The sequence below is a fragment of the Jaculus jaculus genome, chromosome 5 (genome assembly GCF_020740685.1).
Source record: "Jaculus jaculus isolate mJacJac1 chromosome 5, mJacJac1.mat.Y.cur, whole genome shotgun sequence".
Classification (NCBI taxonomy): domain Eukaryota; kingdom Metazoa; phylum Chordata; class Mammalia; order Rodentia; family Dipodidae; genus Jaculus; species Jaculus jaculus.
Window position 1 is genome coordinate 161,552,020 of NC_059106.1, and position 18,193 is coordinate 161,570,212.

Genomic DNA, 18,193 nt, shown 5'->3' on the forward strand with positions numbered 1-18,193 from the left:
TCATGGTCCTTGTACAACAACAATTGTTAACAGCAAAGGCAGATGGTAAGTGAAAAACACCAGAAACATGTGAATACTAAACCAAACATTTAAAAAATTAATAAATTTATTTGCATGAGTGTGTGTGTGCATGTACAAGGGCTTCTTGCAACTGAAATGAATGCCAGACACTTGCACCGCACTTTTCATCTGTCTCATTTGGGCAGTGTGGGAATGGATCCTGGGTTGACAGGCTTTGCAAGCCAACATCTTCAACCACTGAGCCATCACCCCAGGCCTGAACTGAACATGCTCACCTTCACGGAGTTGTAGAAAGCTTCAAACACGCCCACACTCTTGGCACTGAGCTGGAGGTTGACAATCCCTTCCATGGTCAAAGATACTCCCTGGTGCTGCACGGGATCCTTGCTAGAGATGACCACCACGCCAGAGAGCACTTCCTGAGGGTCAAGAGACAGCCTCCAATCAGACCAGCACAGCTCTCTTTCTGCTTGTTGATGGCATAGTCTCTGAAACCATCACTTCACTCAGACCTCAAGCATTCAGACATTCCTGGACTCAGGAGGGAGAAAGTGGGGCAGGAGGCAGGGGGGCAGCAGGCCTGGGTGGAGGGAGCAGCAGAGAAATTGCCCCATCAGTGGCCTCTAGGATACATCCTCAGCCCCAGCATGTAGAATCTGATGTGAGTCCCCAGAGCACAGGAAGATGTGACTCCAAAACACAAACTCACCCCAAGATTACACATGACCACTGTTCTGGCTCCAGTCTGGGATGTCCTCCGCAGCCTCATGCTCGGAACACGGGTTCCCCAGCTGAGGTGCGACCTTGCGGGGATCTGGAGCCTTTTAAGAGATAGGGCCTGGTTGGCAGAAGTAGGTTACCAGAGGTGTTTGCTCGCTGCTTCCTGGTCTGTTATGGAACCACCAGTCATGAACTCAATCATGCCTTCCTTCCCTACCATGAGGGACTGAACCCTACCAAGCCAGGAGCCACTGTTCTTCAGGTTCCTTCTCGTAACATCAACTGGGGAAATGACTGCATATTTTCCAAGGCATAAACAATCTACTACAACTGACTGTGAGCCAGGAGATTGTTGTTGCAGTCAGGTTCACATTGCCAGTAGAAATCACCCAACCAAGAGCAGTTTTTGGGAAAAAAAAAAGGGTTTATTTTGGCTTACAGACTCCAGGGAAGCTCCATGATGGCACAGGAAAATGACGGCAGGGGCAGAGGTGGACATCACCACTTGGCCAACATCAGGTGGACAACAGCAACAGGAGAGTGTGCCAAACACTGACATGGGGAAACTGGCTGTAACACCCATAAACCCGCCCTCAACAAGACACTCCCTTCAGGAGGCATTAATTTAAATTGCCATCAGCTGGGAACCTAGCATCCAGAACACCTAAGTTTATGGGGGACACCTGAATCAAACCACCAGCGATCTTTCTGCCAGAAGCCCTCGGTGACACTGGAGGTGGCCAGCACCACACACACCAGGGCAGCACTCATGCCCATCAGACCCATGCTTGATCCCCAGACACTGGCTCACTCAGACCCACAGGCCTCCACTCCCTCAGTTTGTCTGGAGCTAACTACTAGCAGAATGCAGACACTACTGGACTCCTGAGCAAATGGCAGTTTCCTCCTGTCCACACTGAACTTGCCAGTCTCCCATTTGTTAGGTGGTTTGAGAAGCTGAAACAGAACAGCGTAAGTCAGAGCAGAGAACCCATGCTAGACAAAGAGCAGGGGGTCTCTGAAACATCTTTGAACTGCTGTCAAGTGATACCACAAAGCAGAAAACACGAACAAAACCAGACCAAAGAGGGAAAACAGCAAAAATAGAAATTATCCCACCTTGGAAGCCTCAAGTTTGGCCAAACAGGCCAAATGACCGAACGGGTGCAATAGTAGCATGTCTGCTCTGAGGGAAACCAGCTGCTCTCCAGTTGGACTAGAGGCCTGCTCTATGGGAAGGAATACATGTCTGGTACTGAAAACCTAATCAAAAGCCTATGGCAGGGGAGGTCATGAGCCTTAGGGATATAAAGCCCACTCTTATCTGGCTAAATGCATATATTATTCTCACCAAACTGTCCTGAAAGCACTACACTTAATGTTCACACTCATATACTAATGCTACTCTCACTTCTGGTTAGAGAAGCTTCTCTTTTCAGATGGCGATGACCACTGGGATGACCCAAAAGGTAGTAGAGTTCTGAGAAGTTCCAGAAGAGTACTCAGCACTGAAAAATCTCTATCACACCCTCCAAGGCTCAAGGTCCATTGCGGAAGAAGTGGTAGAAAGAACATAAAAGCCAAAGGAAGGGTACCACTCCTTACAATGCAACTGTCCGGATAGAAATTGGCCTTGATACCCATGACCTCACCACAGTGCCTAGCAATACCTTCACAAGACCTTCATAATAGAAGAAAAAGATGATGACATCAAAATAAAAGAGACACTAACGGAGAGAGGGAGGGGATATGATGGACACTGGAGTTGTGAAGGGGAGGTGGGGAAGGGGAGGGAATTATCTTGGTTTATTGCCTGTAAATATAGAAGTTATCAATAAAAATATTTTTTTAAAAAAGGAAAAAAAGGGCTGGAGAGATGGCTTAGTGGTTAAGCGCTTGCCTGTAAAGCCTAACCCACCGATCATTATGAAACATGTCACTGGTGTCTAAACCTGCCATCTTTTCATTTTCTCTACTAATCCAGGGAAGACATTCTTACCAAGTTCTTATGTGGAATTCTGGGAGCAGGGAATATTCTGTGCCCTTTCAACAATTAAGTATTGTGGTTTTGTTTTCCACTACCTACTCCATGGCCCTGAAATCTAAATGAAAACAAACACTATCATCTCTAGTCTAAGCAGAATTCTGGAGGAAATTTATGCCATTAGAACATTTAAAACTCATACACAGATTTACATGCAAAGTCCTCTGAAATAATTTAGCTTCTAAATCTAATTTAAAATAATTCTAACAATTTTTGTACAACCAAAAGCAAACCAGAGCTTAAAGTTTTACAAAACTGAAAGTCACCAAAATATTTTTCAACTTGACTTGTATGTTCCAGAAGTAAAACAAGAAAAACCATTTTGTGAACTTTTTTTAATTAAGCAAGACAACAAAGAGCCCATGAGGATAGCTCTGTTCCCCATGTAATCATAACACTTTCAGTTATTCTCATGGGAACAGGTCTCTGGGTTGATCACTGATTGTCACATGATAATTATGACACCCAGAGAGCCTTTTTTCTCCCTTAGTCCCCACGGCATATAAGGGGGAAGCAATCAAGAACCTTGCAAGCAGGAAGAGTAAATATTTTATGACTCAAGGGACTCTTCTGTCATTTGCTGATTTAATTAAGAAGATAGTAAACTCCAAATTAGTAATATGTATTTTTTGATAAATCAGGCATTCTCATAACATGCAGATCTGTTCAATTTCTACCAACAAAAGGATACAGAATTGGATTCAGAATTAACCCAAGGGCCGGGCGTGGTGGTGCACGCCTTTAATCCCAGCACTTGGGAGGCAGAGGTAGGAGGATCGCTGTGAGTTCGAGGACACCCTGAGACTACAGAGTGAATTCCAGGTCAGCCTGAGCCAGAGTGACACTCTACCTCGAAAAACCAAAAAGGAAAAAAAAAACAAACAAGAATTAACCCAAGGGGTCTAGAAACAGAAACAGACTTGATGGGAGTAAAAGAGCAGTGGTAGTGGAAACACTGTTCTTGATGATGTTGGCAAAGAACATGACAAGCTTAAACAATGGAAATTAAATGAACATCCATAACTTTCCCAAGAACTTCCCACCTCCCCCACCCATGTGCCACACACACAAAACACACCCGTTCATCTAGATGCTCAACAACCAAGTTGTATGGCTCTGGGTAGTACCAATGCCTCATCCAACACAACAGGGGCCAGGACCCCAGAGGGGGGCCACATACACTTAAGGATGGCAATGATGTGTGCAATCTTGCCCAGAAACCCCTACAGTGTGCAGCTGGTTAGTGAGACAAGCCACAGTTTCTGTTATCTCAAGGAGGAACTTGACCTGAGAAAGATGAGATCCCTGGCACAACACGGATGAGGGAGGGTGTGGCCCCACACTGTGTGCACTTAGAGGGCATAGGGCATGGGAGGAATGGTACACTGTATTTCCATTTCCAGTTGAACAGCTGTGCTATGGCTGGGCTGGTGACTATCACTATGCATTTGCAGATAAAAACACTCGCCATCACCACAGAGTTCTGCTGGACAATGTCGACCAAAAGTTCATAGCTCATAGAACAAGCACAAGTACGCTTACTACCTCAGCATCAATAAAGGCCCTCTTTGTCTTTATTGGTGATATCTAAAACCAGGTAGCAAAAGTGATAATTAAGGGGAAGAAGAGAAACACACTAATCTATCACCATTCATAGGAAATTAACATATGTTGTCTCCTGTAGAAAATTTAGGGCACAACGGAAAATTTTAAGAGTAAAACTCGCAATAAAACTCCAAATGATGGGCTGGACAGATAGCTTAGCAGTTAAGGCACTTGCCTGCAAAGCCAAAGGACCCAAGTTCGACTCCCCAGGACCCATGTTAGCCAGATGCACAAGGAGGCGCACGCATCTGGAGTTCATTTGCAGAGGCTAGAGGCCCTGGCATGCCCATTCTCTCTCTCTATTTCTGTATCTCTCTCTCTCTCTCTCAAATAAATTTAAAAAAACAACAACTCCAAATGGCTATCAAATCATAAAAACAGGCCGGTGTTGGGTATGGTTTGGCTGCTGCTAACGCAGATGACTCTGGTCCATCCCACACTTCTGAGTGTGCAGTGCTGGGACAATGGCAACAGGGACTGGGGTGGAAGGTACGGCCTGCACGCTCCAGGCCACACAGAGGGCCGAGTGGGAGTGGGCACATGGAGCAGAATCCAGTGAAAAGCACGAGGAAGATGATGTAGGAAAGCAACCACACTGGCTGAGGGAGGCCTCAGTAGGGCAGAACAGCCCTGGGGTCAAGGATGAATGTCACACTGAGGCTAGTCCAGCTGCTAGAGTGTGGAGTGGCACGCCCTGTGGTGGTCGAGCCACCATCCAGTGCTCAGGCAGGTACCAACGCAGCACCACAGAGACAATTTCACTACCCCCCAGTTTTCAAACATGCTCAGATGGCTCTAAAAACACCTCCCATGCATTGTATCAGGGCTAGATTATGAATCAGGAAATGAGCCTTTCAAGAGCGTTAAATATTACTAAGTGGAGGTGATTATGATCATGGTATATTCTATATCTATGGAGGCTACCAATAAAGTTTTTAAGTGCTAGGTTACAAGTGACTAAAGAAACTACTTACAAGTTTTGATTACTGCTTCTCAAAAGGTTCATAACCAACACCCCAAACTACCTTGGAACCCCTCCTAAGCTTAAAGATCTACACTTTTAAACCCTAGCAGAATTATAGTTCATTTACTAAGAATCCAGTAACAAAGTATAAATTAGTTAAGGCTTTTATTTTCTCGTGCATGTGTATGTGTGCACAGGTACACCCACACCTTGTGTAAAGGCCTCATGCACATTTTGAGAGAGGCTCTCTCACTGGCCTGAACTTACCAAGTAGGCTAGAATGGCTAGCCAGTGAGCCCCAGGGAGCCACGTGGCTCCACCTCCACCCCCAGCACAGAAATTACAAGTCTGCCGCCACACCTAGATTTTTAAATGTGGGTTTTGGGAATCAAACTCAGGTATCCATGCTTGTAAGACAAGTACTCTACCAACTGAGCTATCTCCTCAGACCAAGCATTTGTTTTTAAATAGCATTTTAGCTTTGCAAATTTTCTTCATAATAACAAGCTGTCATATACAGGGTTTCTACATGCCTGCCAAGTAAGACACAATGCAGGTACTGAGGGTTTTGTGGTGATAGCAATCACCCTGCAGAGCATAAATCCCTTGTCACTGTAACCTGGCTGTGCTGGGGAGTAAATCTCTTATTTACGGATTTCACGAGTCTAGTATTTAACAGTGTCATTTTCATGAGTGCATGTGCCAGATTTAAGCATGTAAACATTTTGAATTTATAAAAACAAATGTATTATATTTACATTACAGAGAGATTTACTGCAGAGGCAGAGCTCTTTGACCCAATAAACCCTCCCAGTGCCCCCGAGACAACATAATTCACAATGCAGCTGAGGCGGACGTTTTGTTCGAGAACATATTACTGCACCACAGAGGAGGATACGGGAATACCAACAGTACATGCAGCTTTGGGGTCCCGAGATGCTAGTCTGTGTCTTCTCACCCTGCGTCCCCCAAGTCCATAGCACGCAGGTATCTGGACCACCACGTGTGGTGTCTGACAAGCACTCTGGGTACCACATGCGGGCTGTAAGGATGTGATTAACGCCGTGACAGCAGAAGTTAGCAGGGCGAACACTGTAGGGCGTCGGGAAAGTGCAATATGACCACTTACCAACGATAGCACTACAGCAGCCAGAATCCATGGTTAGTATCTCAAAACATGATCTCATTTAATCCTTAAAACACAGCCTTTGAATAGGTGTTGTTTCCATCCTGGATTTAAGAATTAAGACCCAGGAAGTCATCCCAAGCCCTGGACTTGGCCATGGTGTCTCACTCCTGTAATTCCAACACTTGGGATGATAGGATGAGAGGACTGCAATGAATATATAAGGCCAGTGTAGACTGCAGAATGAGACCCCACCCCATCACAAAAAATATCAGGGGTTAGGGAGAAACTGAGTTCAAATATTTTGTTATCTGTGCCCCTGGCATGTCACTGAAGAAGCCTCTGAGCCTGTGCGTTATCAACCTCTTTATAGTACTTGTGAAGATTACATCTTTCGAAGACCTTGAAAGGGCTATATGCTAGTACACATAACTATGAAACAGTATTAGCTAGGTATTCCCATGGGTAACTGAAACTTTTGCTGAAAATACGGAATTAGAATAGAGGCTAATTTTAAAAATATTTTAATTTATTGCCTGGCATTGTGGTGCATGCCTTTAATCCCAGCACTCAGGAGATAGAGGTAGGAGGATCGCTGTGAGTTTGAGGCCACCCTGAGACTGCATAGTGAATTCCAGGTCAGCCTGGGCCAGAGTGAGACCCTACCTTGTAAAACCAAATACATACATACATACATACATACGTACAAACGTACATACGTAGGTGTATATGTATAATTTATTTACAAGGAGAGAGAGAGAGGGAGGGAGGGAGAGGAAGAGAATGGTCACATCAGGGCCTCTAGACACTGTAAACAAACTCCAGACGAATGTGCCACTTTGTGCATTTGGCTTTACATAGGTACTGGGGAATCAAACCTGAGTCATTAGTCTTCACTGGCAAGTGCCTTAACCATTGAGCCATCTTTCTAGCCCTAGAAGCTAAATTTTTACACGTAAAGGAAAGAATGTTTAGGGAGAAAGTAGCCCAATATTGTAGTGAGATCCACATTGCTGGGACAAACATCCAACCAGACACAGCTTATGGGAGGACAGAGTTTATTTCAGGCTTACAAAATCCAAGGGAATGCCACTGATAGTGGAAAAAGCTGCTTACTTCCATAGATCCAAGCACAAGGAACCAACTGTAGCAAGGAAATATCAACACTAGCAAGCATGAACCACGAGAACTCTAACTGCTCTCCACATATCTTAGGGCTGGGCTCAGATATGCCCCCAAACATCCCTCTGGGCTGGACTCCAAGATCTACCCCCAGTAACACACCCCCCATAGCAGAGATCTGCCTGCTAGGGGCTCGTGTAGCAAGCTCAATTTTAATGAAAAGACCTAAGCCTATGGGGCCATACATTCAAATTATCACTCAATATGCAATGGCTAAGAAAGAGTCACCCTGAGTCACATGTGCTAGGATGAAGACCACAGGGAATCAAACTCTGGGCCATTTTCTAATATTTTCTCTTCCTGAATGACAGGGAAACCATATTTACAGGAATTCTGAAATCTCTACTTGCATATTTCTTTGAGTTATCTTCTAAGAATGCCCATTCTACGGGCTATAGAACTAAATAGAGTTTTCTCAAAATACGAAATAAAGATAGCCTACATACATCTTTAAAAATGTCTACAACCTTATCCATCAGGGAAACAAAAAATAAAACTACTCCTGTCAAAATGGTTATCATCAAGAAAACAAATGAGGGCTGGAGAGATGGCTTAGCAGTTAAGGCATTTGCTTGTGAAGCCTAAGGCCACAGGTTCAATTCCCCAGAGCCCACCTAAGCCAGATGCACATGGTGACACATGTGTCTGGATTTTGTCTGTAGTGACTAGAGTCCTGGCATGTCCTCCCCTAATAAATAAATAATAATTTAAGAAAAAGAAACAAATGACAATAAATGCTGGCAAGGATGCAGAAAAAAAGGAAACTTTCTAGACTGTTGGTGGGAATGTAAACTACTACAGCCTTTGTGGAAATCAGTGTGGAGGTTCCTGAGATGGCTAAAAACAGATTCACCATATGACCCAACTATACTACTCCTAGGCTTATATCCTAAGGATTTGTCTCACTACTTCAGAGATGCTTGCACATCTATGTTCATTGCCTATCTATACACAATAGCTAGGAAATGGAACCAGCCTAGATGGTCCTCAACTGATGAGTGGATAATGAAGATGTTGTATATTTATACAATGGAGTTCTATTCAGTGGTAAATAAAAATGAAATTGTGAAATTTACAGGGAAATGGATGGATCTGGAAAGGATTATACTGGAAAGGATTTGGCCCAGAAAGCCAAATGCCACCATGTTCTCTCATATGTGGATGCTAGCTACCAATGTTTAGACTTGTATGTGAGTTGGAATAAAAATTTGTAGCAGAAGCCAGCAAGCTAGAAAGGGGCTATGGGGGGAGGAGGAGAGGGGAGGACTTAAGGAGATGGCATTGTACATATATAAGTAGATGAACAGATTACTTGGGGTAGAAAGGACCATGCAAGGTCAGTGGAAGAGATTGAGTAAAGGAAGGGTGAGGAGCGTTAATCAAACTTTTAGATGGTATGAATAAGCCATATGGAAACCTACTTTTTTGGACAATGGCACACCCTGAAGCTTCTGTCATGTATTTTGACACCAACAAGAAAAGTGACAGGCTAGGGAGATGACACATATAAATGCTGGTCTCAGTAATAAACATCTATACTCCCAGCCCTCCTATAGAAACGGGTAAGGGGGAGACAGAATCCCTGGAAGCTTACAGGCCTCCTGGCCTCACCTAGGCAGCAGTGCATAAGAGACCCTGCCTCAAACAAGGTGGAAAGCAAGGGTAAGCACCCAGTGTTACCCTCTCACCTTCACATGTACACTATAGCATGTGCACACCCACACTTACACATACACGCACACACGCACAGAAAAAAGTAGCCAATACGACTATCCACTTAGCAGGAATTAAGTAGGTTTTTCTTGTATAATCATGTAAGGTCTCCTTTTAAAAGGCCTCAAGGGCTGGAGAGATGGCTCAGCAGTTAAGGCACTTGCTTGGAAACCCTGACGACCTGGGTTTAATTCCCCGGTATCCACATAAAGCCAGAAGCACGAAGTGGCGCATGTGTCTAGAATTCTGCAGTACAAGAGGCCCTGGAATACTCATTCCCATTCATTCATTCTCATTCTTTCACTCCCCTTGCATATTAAAAAAAAAAAAAAACAACCTCAAAATGTAACAAAGTGACTGAGATTGAGAAATACTGTGAAGGCCAGCAACCGCAGACTTCGCTCCTGATGTCAGCACAAAGATTTGCTGGTACCATCTTCCACTGTGCCCTCACAGGGCATGTCCTTGGTTATATAAAAGTTCTTTAGTGGACGTTCAGTCCCATTGCCTGCATATTTTCAAAATTTGTACTTCTTTTTTTTTGGTTTTTCGAGGTAAGGTTTCACTCTAGTCCAGCCTGACCTGGAATTCACTATGTAGTCTCAGGACGGCCTTGAACTCATGATGATCCACCTACCTCTGCCTCCCAAGTGCTAGGATTAAAGGCATGCGCCACCACACCCAGCTAAACTTTGTACTTTCAATATTTGTGGCATATCTAGATCTTCAAGGCTTCTAACCTGGGACAGGATCTCTGAATAAAATGTGCCTACTTCTGAGCTGGAGAGATGGTTCAGCACTTAAAGGCGCTTGCTTGCAAAGCCTGACTGCCTGGGTTCAATTCCCCAGCACCCATGTAAAGCTAGATGCACAAATTGGCACATGTACCTGGAGGTCATCTGCAGTGACAGGAGACCCTGGCATGCCCATTCTCTCCTTCTTTCTCTCTGCCTCTTCTCAAACAAACAACAAAAGCACCAATTTCTTTTTTGTTTGTTTGTTTGGTTGGTTGGTTGGTTTTTTTTTTCGAGGTAGGGTCTCACTCTAGCCCAGACTGACCTGGAATTCAGTATGTTGTCTCCAGCTGGCCTTGAACTCACAGCAATTCTCCTACCTCTGCCTCCTTCAGCAGAGGGAGAAACAGGATAGAAGACAAAGGAGGGTGGTAGGAAGGGAGTGTATTCACAGAATACTAAGTATATTTGTAGAGGCAGTCAGTTTTTAAAAAGTGTTCTAGAATGCTCATAATAGTCAAAAGGTGGAAATAACCCAAATGTCTGACAAGAGATGAAAGTAGTTTATCCACACAATTGGCCACAAAAAGGAATGAATGATTTATATCATGCTGTAACATCCATGGACAATGAAAAGATGCTAGGTCAAAGAAGCCAGTCACAAAAGGCCACATGTTATGTGATTCTTTTTATATAAAATGTCTACAAAGCCAGGCGTGGTAGTACACACCTTTAATCCCAGCACTTGGGAGGCAGTAGTAGGAGGATTACCATGAGTTCGAGGCCACCCTGAAACTACATAGTGAATTCCAGGTCAGCCTGAGCTAGAGTGAAACCCTACCTCAAAAACAAAACAAAACAAACAAAAGAATGTCTACAAGAGGGAAATCCATGGACACAAAAGTACATTTGTGATTACTAGGGATTGGGAGAGAAGGAAGAGGAGCACCTACTGTTAGACATAAGATTTTTTAAATATGTTATTTATTTGACAGAGAGAGGGAGAGAAAGAATGGGTCACCAGGGCCTCTAGCCACTGCAAATAAACTCCAAAGGCATGTACCACCATGTGCATCTAGCTTATGTGGGTACTGGGGAATCAAACCTGGGTCCTTAGGCTTTGCAAGCAAGTGCCTTAACCTCTAAGCCATCTCTCCAGTCCAGACCTAAGATTTTTATTTTTATTTATTCGACAGATAGAAAGAGACAGAAAGAAAGGGAGAGAATGGGCGTGCCAGGTCCTCTAGCTGTTGCAAACAAACTCCAGATGCATGTGCCACCTTGAGCATCTGGCTTATGTGGTCCTGGGGAATCGAACCTGAGTACTTTGGCTTTGCAGGCAAGCACCTTAACCAATAAGCCTTCCCTCCAGCCCAAGATTTTTTTAATAGATAAAAATGTTCTGATATATAAAAATTTAGAATACATATTTAAACCACTGAATATTTTATAAGGATGATTTTGTGGTACCTAAACTGTATCTCTACAAAGTTATTATTTAAAAAAATAATAAGAATAATACAGAACTGAAGAGATGGGTCAGCAACCTAGTTCAAGTTCCCAGTACCCAAGTAAAGTATACACAAAGTGGTGCATGCGCTTGGAGTTCAGCTGCATTGGCTAGAGGCCCTGGCTTCTGTACACATAGGCAGGAATATAAACATGCACACTTCACAGCTAGGCAATCTGAAGTTTAGTTACTGTAACACTTTTTAAGCACGGACAATATTCTCCTATGTAACCAAAATATAGATATACTTGGGAAGTTCAACACCAATACACAAGTTCTGTGTAACAAAATTACACATTATATTTGATTCTTTATCTTGAAAAGTTTTGTTTTTAAGACAGGGTCCTATGTACCATAGGCTAGCCTCAAACTCATGTAGCCACAGATAACCCTGATTTTTTGATTCTTATGCCTCTACTTCCCCAGTGCTAGGATTACAGGCATGTACCACCATATGATTTATGCCATGCTGGGGATCAAGTCCAGGGCCTCCAACATGCTATGCAGGCACTCTTTTTTTTTTTTTTTTAATTTTAGAGGGGAGAGAGGGAGAGAGAATTGGCATGGGAGGGCCTCAGCCACTGCAATCAAACTTTAGAATCTTGTGCCACCTAGTGGCCATGTGCAACCTTGCACTTGCCTCACTTTTGTGTGTCTGGCTTTCATGGGATCTGGAAAGTGGAACATGGGTCCTTAGGCTTCTCAAGCAAGCCCCTTAACTGCTACACCATGTCTCCAGCCCTGAAAGCACTCTTTCAACTGAGCAACATCCTCAGCTGCCTGTTACTCCATTTTATTTTTTTAATTTTTTAAAATTATTTATTTGAGAGTGACAGAGAGAAAGAGGCAGAGAGAGAGAATGCCTTCAGCCACTGCAAACAAACTCTAGACACATGTGCCCCCTTATGCATCTGGCTAACATGGGTCCTGGGGAATGGAGCCTTAAACTGGGGTCCTTAGCCTTCACAGGCAAGTGGTTAACTGCTAAGCCAACTCTCCAGCCCCAGTTTTATTTTTTTAACAGCAGAGACCTTTTATTGTTATTTTGAGATAGGGTCTTGCTCTAGCCCAGGCTGACCTCAAACTCAGTGATTTTCTTACCTCTGCCTCCAAGTGCTAGAATTACACACCAGGCAGCAGACACATATTTTAAGAATAAAAGCCTCAAATAAAGGTGGGGGGAAGAATGGTGAGATGGCTTAGCGGTTAAAGTGTTTGCCTACAAAGCCTAAGGACCTACATTCGACTCTCTAAGTTCCAAGTAAGTCAGATGTATGAGGTGAGACAAGAGCACAAGGTCACACAGGCGGACAGGGCAGTACATGCATCTGGAGTTTGACTGTAGTGGATGGATGTCCTGGTATGGCAATTCATATTCCGCCCCCACCCCACATTAAAAAAGAAAAAAGGCCAGTCTGTTGGGCTTGCCTCAAAAAAAAAAGAAATGCAAGCCAGTTGTATGGCAGTATCCCTCTCATGGGGTATGCTGAACTGTTTGCTTATGAATTGTCAGATTAAACACTTTGAACAGTAATAGTACATAACATAAGTAAGTTCTGTCTTCTTCTATGTGACATGTGGCAGGGTACATGAGTCACTTTCCTTAGTGATGATGTAACTTGGTGTTTTTGTGTGTCAACTTCTGAATGGTGCTGGCTAGATTCCTCTATCACAAATGCAGCCTTTTCCTGTTGTAAGTAATAATGGGTGAGGGGCTCTTAAAAAATACTAGTGTCCCCCACTGTTCTCCCCTAGACATCATACTGCTATCAGCTGTATCACCAAGTATGCTGCTTCTAGCTATGACTTAACAGCTGCTGTACATTAGGATCACTGGTGTTTGTGGGAATAAAACTAAGATGGTCCCAGAGGATTCTGTAGGACAACTGATTGTGATGTACACTAGGAGTTAATACGCTGAGTAAGAGGAAACTTCTAACACCCTCAATTTGCACAAAGGGAAGAGAGAAGAGGCTAATGCACTGCACACGTGCTTAACATAAGCTTTTTAATCGGGTGTAGTGGTGCACGTCTTTAATCCCAGCACGTGGGAGATAGAGGTAGGAGAATCACCAAGAGTTCGTGGCCACCCTGAGACTACATAGTGAATTCCAGGTTAGCCTGAGCTACAGCGAGACCCTATCTCGAATACCCACAAAAAGGGGACTGGAAAGATGGCTTAGTGATTAAGGCGTTTGCCTGCAAAGCCAAAGGATCCCGGCCCGATTCTCCAGGACCCACGTAAGCCAGATACACAAGGAGGCACATGCATCTGGAGTTCATTTGCAGTGGCTGGAAGCTCTGACACGCCCATTCTCTCTCTCTCTCTCCCCTCCCTCTTTCTCTGTCAAATAAACAAATAAATATTTTTTAATCAAAAAACACAAAAAATAAGAACAAAATTTTTAGATTTTCATTTTAATATGTCATTCCTTCCCCCAAATAAAGAACTTCTGTGTAATTACTGGTGACCACAGCATAAAAGCACGCTATGATCAGATGTGCATATTTGTTTTTAAAGTTAATTTTGCCTTTTGTTCATCAAATCTTTGCAGTAAGGGAGAGAAAAGGGGGACATCTGTCATCTGCTCTTCCACCCTCGACTGAAGCCAGGCAGGATGGAGGGCCCTGACAGTCTCCCGCGGGGGACCCACCGTGGGATGCACCTGGAGGGGACACATATGGAGAGACGCACCTGGAGGGGAAAACATCTGGAGCGCACACACCTGGAGGGCACGCACCCAGAGGGCGCTCGGTCCCCATCCAGACCGCGCCGGAGACCACAGAACCTGAAGGCCCGGCCACCTCTCCACTTACCCCGGCATGATAAACTTTATTCGCTCTTTTAATCTTGATGTCCAAGGACGTCCCCATCTCGGATGGTACACCGAGGCTGCCACTTCCGGCCACCCGTGAGCCGAGGGGAAGAGGATCGTCCCGACCCCTGCCCCGGCCCTTTCCCACTCTGTAGTCACGTGATCCCGCACCCTCCTTCCGTTCCACAGCCCGGACCAGAGGCTGTCCGGGTCCCGCCTGTCTCCTTCCGGCACGAGTCTCAGGGGCACCGGTCAGCCCCGCCCCTTCCGCCGAGCTCCCGGCGTGCTCTGCGGTCGGGGCGGTGTCGCGGGCGGGTTCCGCGCCGGAAGGCCGTGCTCACGTCAGACTGTGCGGCGCTGCGCCACGGCGGCTGCTATCCGGAAGCTGAGTCTCAGGAGAGTTCCCTCCTCATCAGCTTCTCGGTTCACCTCTGGCTTGCCCTCACTTCTTGGGCTTCCGAGTAGCCGACACCCCGTAGGTTCTTCCCCGCGGGAGCGGTCCTCTGGGCCCGCTGGGGCGCGGCTGCGTGCGCGCGTGCGCGCGCATCCTGCCAGGCGCTGATTGGCCGACGGCCCGGCCCCGCCCCCCGCCCGTCCGCGGCTGGCAGCCAAGGTCTCGGCTGGAGCGGGGTGACCTCGCTCTGCCGCGAGCTCAGCCGCCGCTCTGGGTCACCTGCCCGCCGGGCCCCGCGGCCGCGAGGGCTTGTGGGTATTCCCCAGGCGCGTGTCCTGGAAGCTGCGGCGCCGGGTGGGGGCGGCGGGCCGGCCTCGGACGCTGGATGCCGCGCGTCATTCGTACTGCCTCGGCGGGACGCACCTGCTCGCAGCTCCGCCGGAAGTGGGCTCTCTCCATGGCGCTGGCGGAAGAGCGGGTACCGCCTCCAACCTGGGCGAGCACTTGGGTTCGGCAGCATGCGAGCTACTTAAATGAAATCGCTGTACATGCTTGCCTAAATAAGGTCAAGTGTCATGTTTTAAAATCAACTAGATAAGTGAATAACGTATTGAAGTGGTGTTTGCTTAAATTCCCCAGTTGTGATTTATATATATATATATATATATATATGGTTTTTTTCGAGATAGGGTCTCACGCTAGCTCCAGGCTGACCTGGAATTCACCATGTAGTCTCAGGGTGGCCTCGCACTCACAGCGATCCTCCTGCCTCTGCCTCCTAAGTGCTGAGATTAAAGGCGTGAGCCACCACGCCGGGCAAGTTTCTGATATATTTTTTTAAGTACTTTTTGGGTAACATTTTCTGGAAGTCGCTGTTTTGTTTCATGGACCGAGAGTGATGTACAGTAGCTGCAGTTGCTTGGCAAGGTTAGTAAATGTGATGTTTCTAAATATTCAGGTGTCCTGTTTAAGCTTTCTCCATCCCGAGGACTTTCCTCTGGGGCATGAAGCTCTTCCTAGCAATTCTAAAACTACTCATTAGGGCCTTAGTCACCACAGTCTAGTCTAGTTGGAATTCAAGAAGTGGAACCCTCTTCTAGGAGTCTCACACATCATTTTCAGCTGGTTAAAAAAAGAAAGAAATCTTAATACGGAGAAAGGAAAGAAATGCCTTCGTGTACCCACACTAGGCTTGCCAGCTTCAGCAAACAGGCTTTAATTCTTATTTCACAGCTGCTGTTCCTCGAGGTGAACTGTGCCTTAAGGTTGCACACATCTATGGTGTAGTGTAAATTCTCTGTGTAATCAAGCCCTCCCTGTTGACTTCCAAACAAGGTGTTTTGTTTTGTTTTTCTCCATTCCTTACTCTCACCTGAAGTGATAATTTTCTGTTTCTAAGAATCAGACTCTGTCAGAGTGTCAGTCTTACTGCTTAAGTGAGGCTGTGGATCCTTCTTAGTGATAAGGTCAAAGTTGTGTTTCTGGCTCTATGATACACTTCAAAGTCAGCTTCAGTTGTGACAAAGACAAGAGGAGCCCGACATGGTGAAGCACGCCTTTAGTCCTAGCACTTGGGAAGCAGAGGAAGGAGGATCACCATGAGTTTGAGACCACCCTGAGACTACATAGTGAATTCCAGATTAGTTTAGGCTAGAACAAAACCCTACCTTGAAAAAAAAAAAAAGACGAGAGGAAACAATGCAAGCTTCCTAATAGACCATATTAGAATCCTCTTAGTAGATCCTTCTTGTCTGTATAACTGGCCCATGTTTGAAATCCCTTTTATCAATGACAGACGAAAGGCCTGGTGGGGCCCCTTTCCTTCCAGACAGTTGATGGGAGATTTATTCCAGCCTTATCTATTCTGTTATCCTACTGCCAGTATCCAGTGGGGTAAGAAGTTTCAGCAAGACAGGTGAAGACCTCCTCAGGTCTTTTGAACTAAACAACTACACGTCCTTGCCACACAAAGGACTGGCCCATGACCACTTTGCACTGTGATCCCTTAGTCTTGGTCCTTCTTGAAACAGAAATGAGCTAAAATGCTGATGAAAAAGATTTGCAAGCAGCAAGTAGAATATCAGCCTTCCCTTGAAGCTGGCACCCATGATGCCTAGGAAAGATGGTCCTACAACCTCTGCCACTGTATTGCTTTATACTAAAATCAAGATACAATTTCTACCACAATAGACCGGATGAATGTACCCAGTCAGATATTATAATAAAATATTTTTAATTCTGTATAGAGTTCCTAGTGGGTTCTTCTAGTTTTCTCCATCATATTTATATCCCAACTCACAGAAAGTGTAATAAAACTATTTTCCCCCAAAGTATAAATATGTTGGATCTAACAAGAGTATGGGGAGAAAAGGGAGAGGCCCTGGAGTCCAGTCTAGTGGCCTCCCTTTGGAGGAGTTGTCCCTCTTGGGGGTAGAGGTAAACAGGGGAGCAGTAAATATGGCAGGGATCTTAGAAAGCCTGAGGGAGACAGACCAGAGATGAGGACAACCAGCAATGGTGAGTTAGGAACTGACCCAGCCACTGTAGGGCTCAGGCTAGATGAAACCATCCCTGTAGCTTGTGGCCCATGCAGAGAGATGAGATGGCATACTACACCAGGTGGGCCATTGACAGGTATCTAGCGAGCATAGCATTTTTAAACCACATGCCTCACTATTCCAGATGCAGGATGTCAGTGGGAAGGTGAAGAGATGGGGATATGATAAAAGAATTCTGAAATACTGTCATCTAAGTTCCAACTGAATAGTGAAATTGATTTCCCCTCTTCTCTCAGCAGACAGACATGGTTACTGGAGAATGAAAGTGGGTTAATTTATAGAGAAATGAAGACTTGCTCTTTTGGTCATTTATGTGTTGTGCTTGTAAATTTTGAAACAGCTACATGCACAAAAATCAATAGACCTTTCTAGTTACAGCAATAACCAGTCAGGAAACAAAATGAAGATAGGCAATGTATTCTCAATAGCAATAAAAGTTGCCCTGTGGGAGTGGATAATGCTGTACCCAGAAGTTATAGATTGTTACAAGAAAATTCAGAGCCAGGGGTGGGATACCTTCCAGTGACATGTTGGTCAGAGGCCCCTGATGCCGCCAAAACATTACTAGCTATTGCCAAGGCTCTTGCTTGCTCACCAGAACTAGATGGCAAGACCCTGTTGCTGAGAAACCCCATGCTGGGGCTGCAGATCACTGAGAAATCACATTGGAACTGAGCTGGAAGCCTCCTCCTTGTTGACTTAGCTGTCAGGATGTTAGAAAGAGCAATGTAGGCTATTGGGTGAGAAAAGTCATCAATGGTCTTGACCAGTAGTGGACCCTGCAAGTTTAACAACTGGTCAACCAG

General features: G+C 45.2%; 1 protein-coding gene across 1 annotated transcript in view; it reads right to left on the reverse strand.

Annotated features, from left to right (window-relative positions):
• Vps26c (VPS26 endosomal protein sorting factor C) overlaps positions 1-14,954 on the reverse strand; it is a 30,340-nt gene extending 15,386 nt beyond the window's left edge. Inside the window, exons 1-2 of the mRNA XM_045151165.1 lie at positions 14,437-14,954; positions 297-440 (exon numbers count right to left, since the gene is read on the reverse strand). Coding sequence (XP_045007100.1) covers positions 297-440; positions 14,437-14,493 — 201 coding nt within the window. The 5' untranslated portion in view covers positions 14,494-14,954. The remainder of the gene's footprint in view (positions 1-296; positions 441-14,436) is intronic.
• Positions 14,955-18,193: the final 3,239 nt, after the last annotated feature.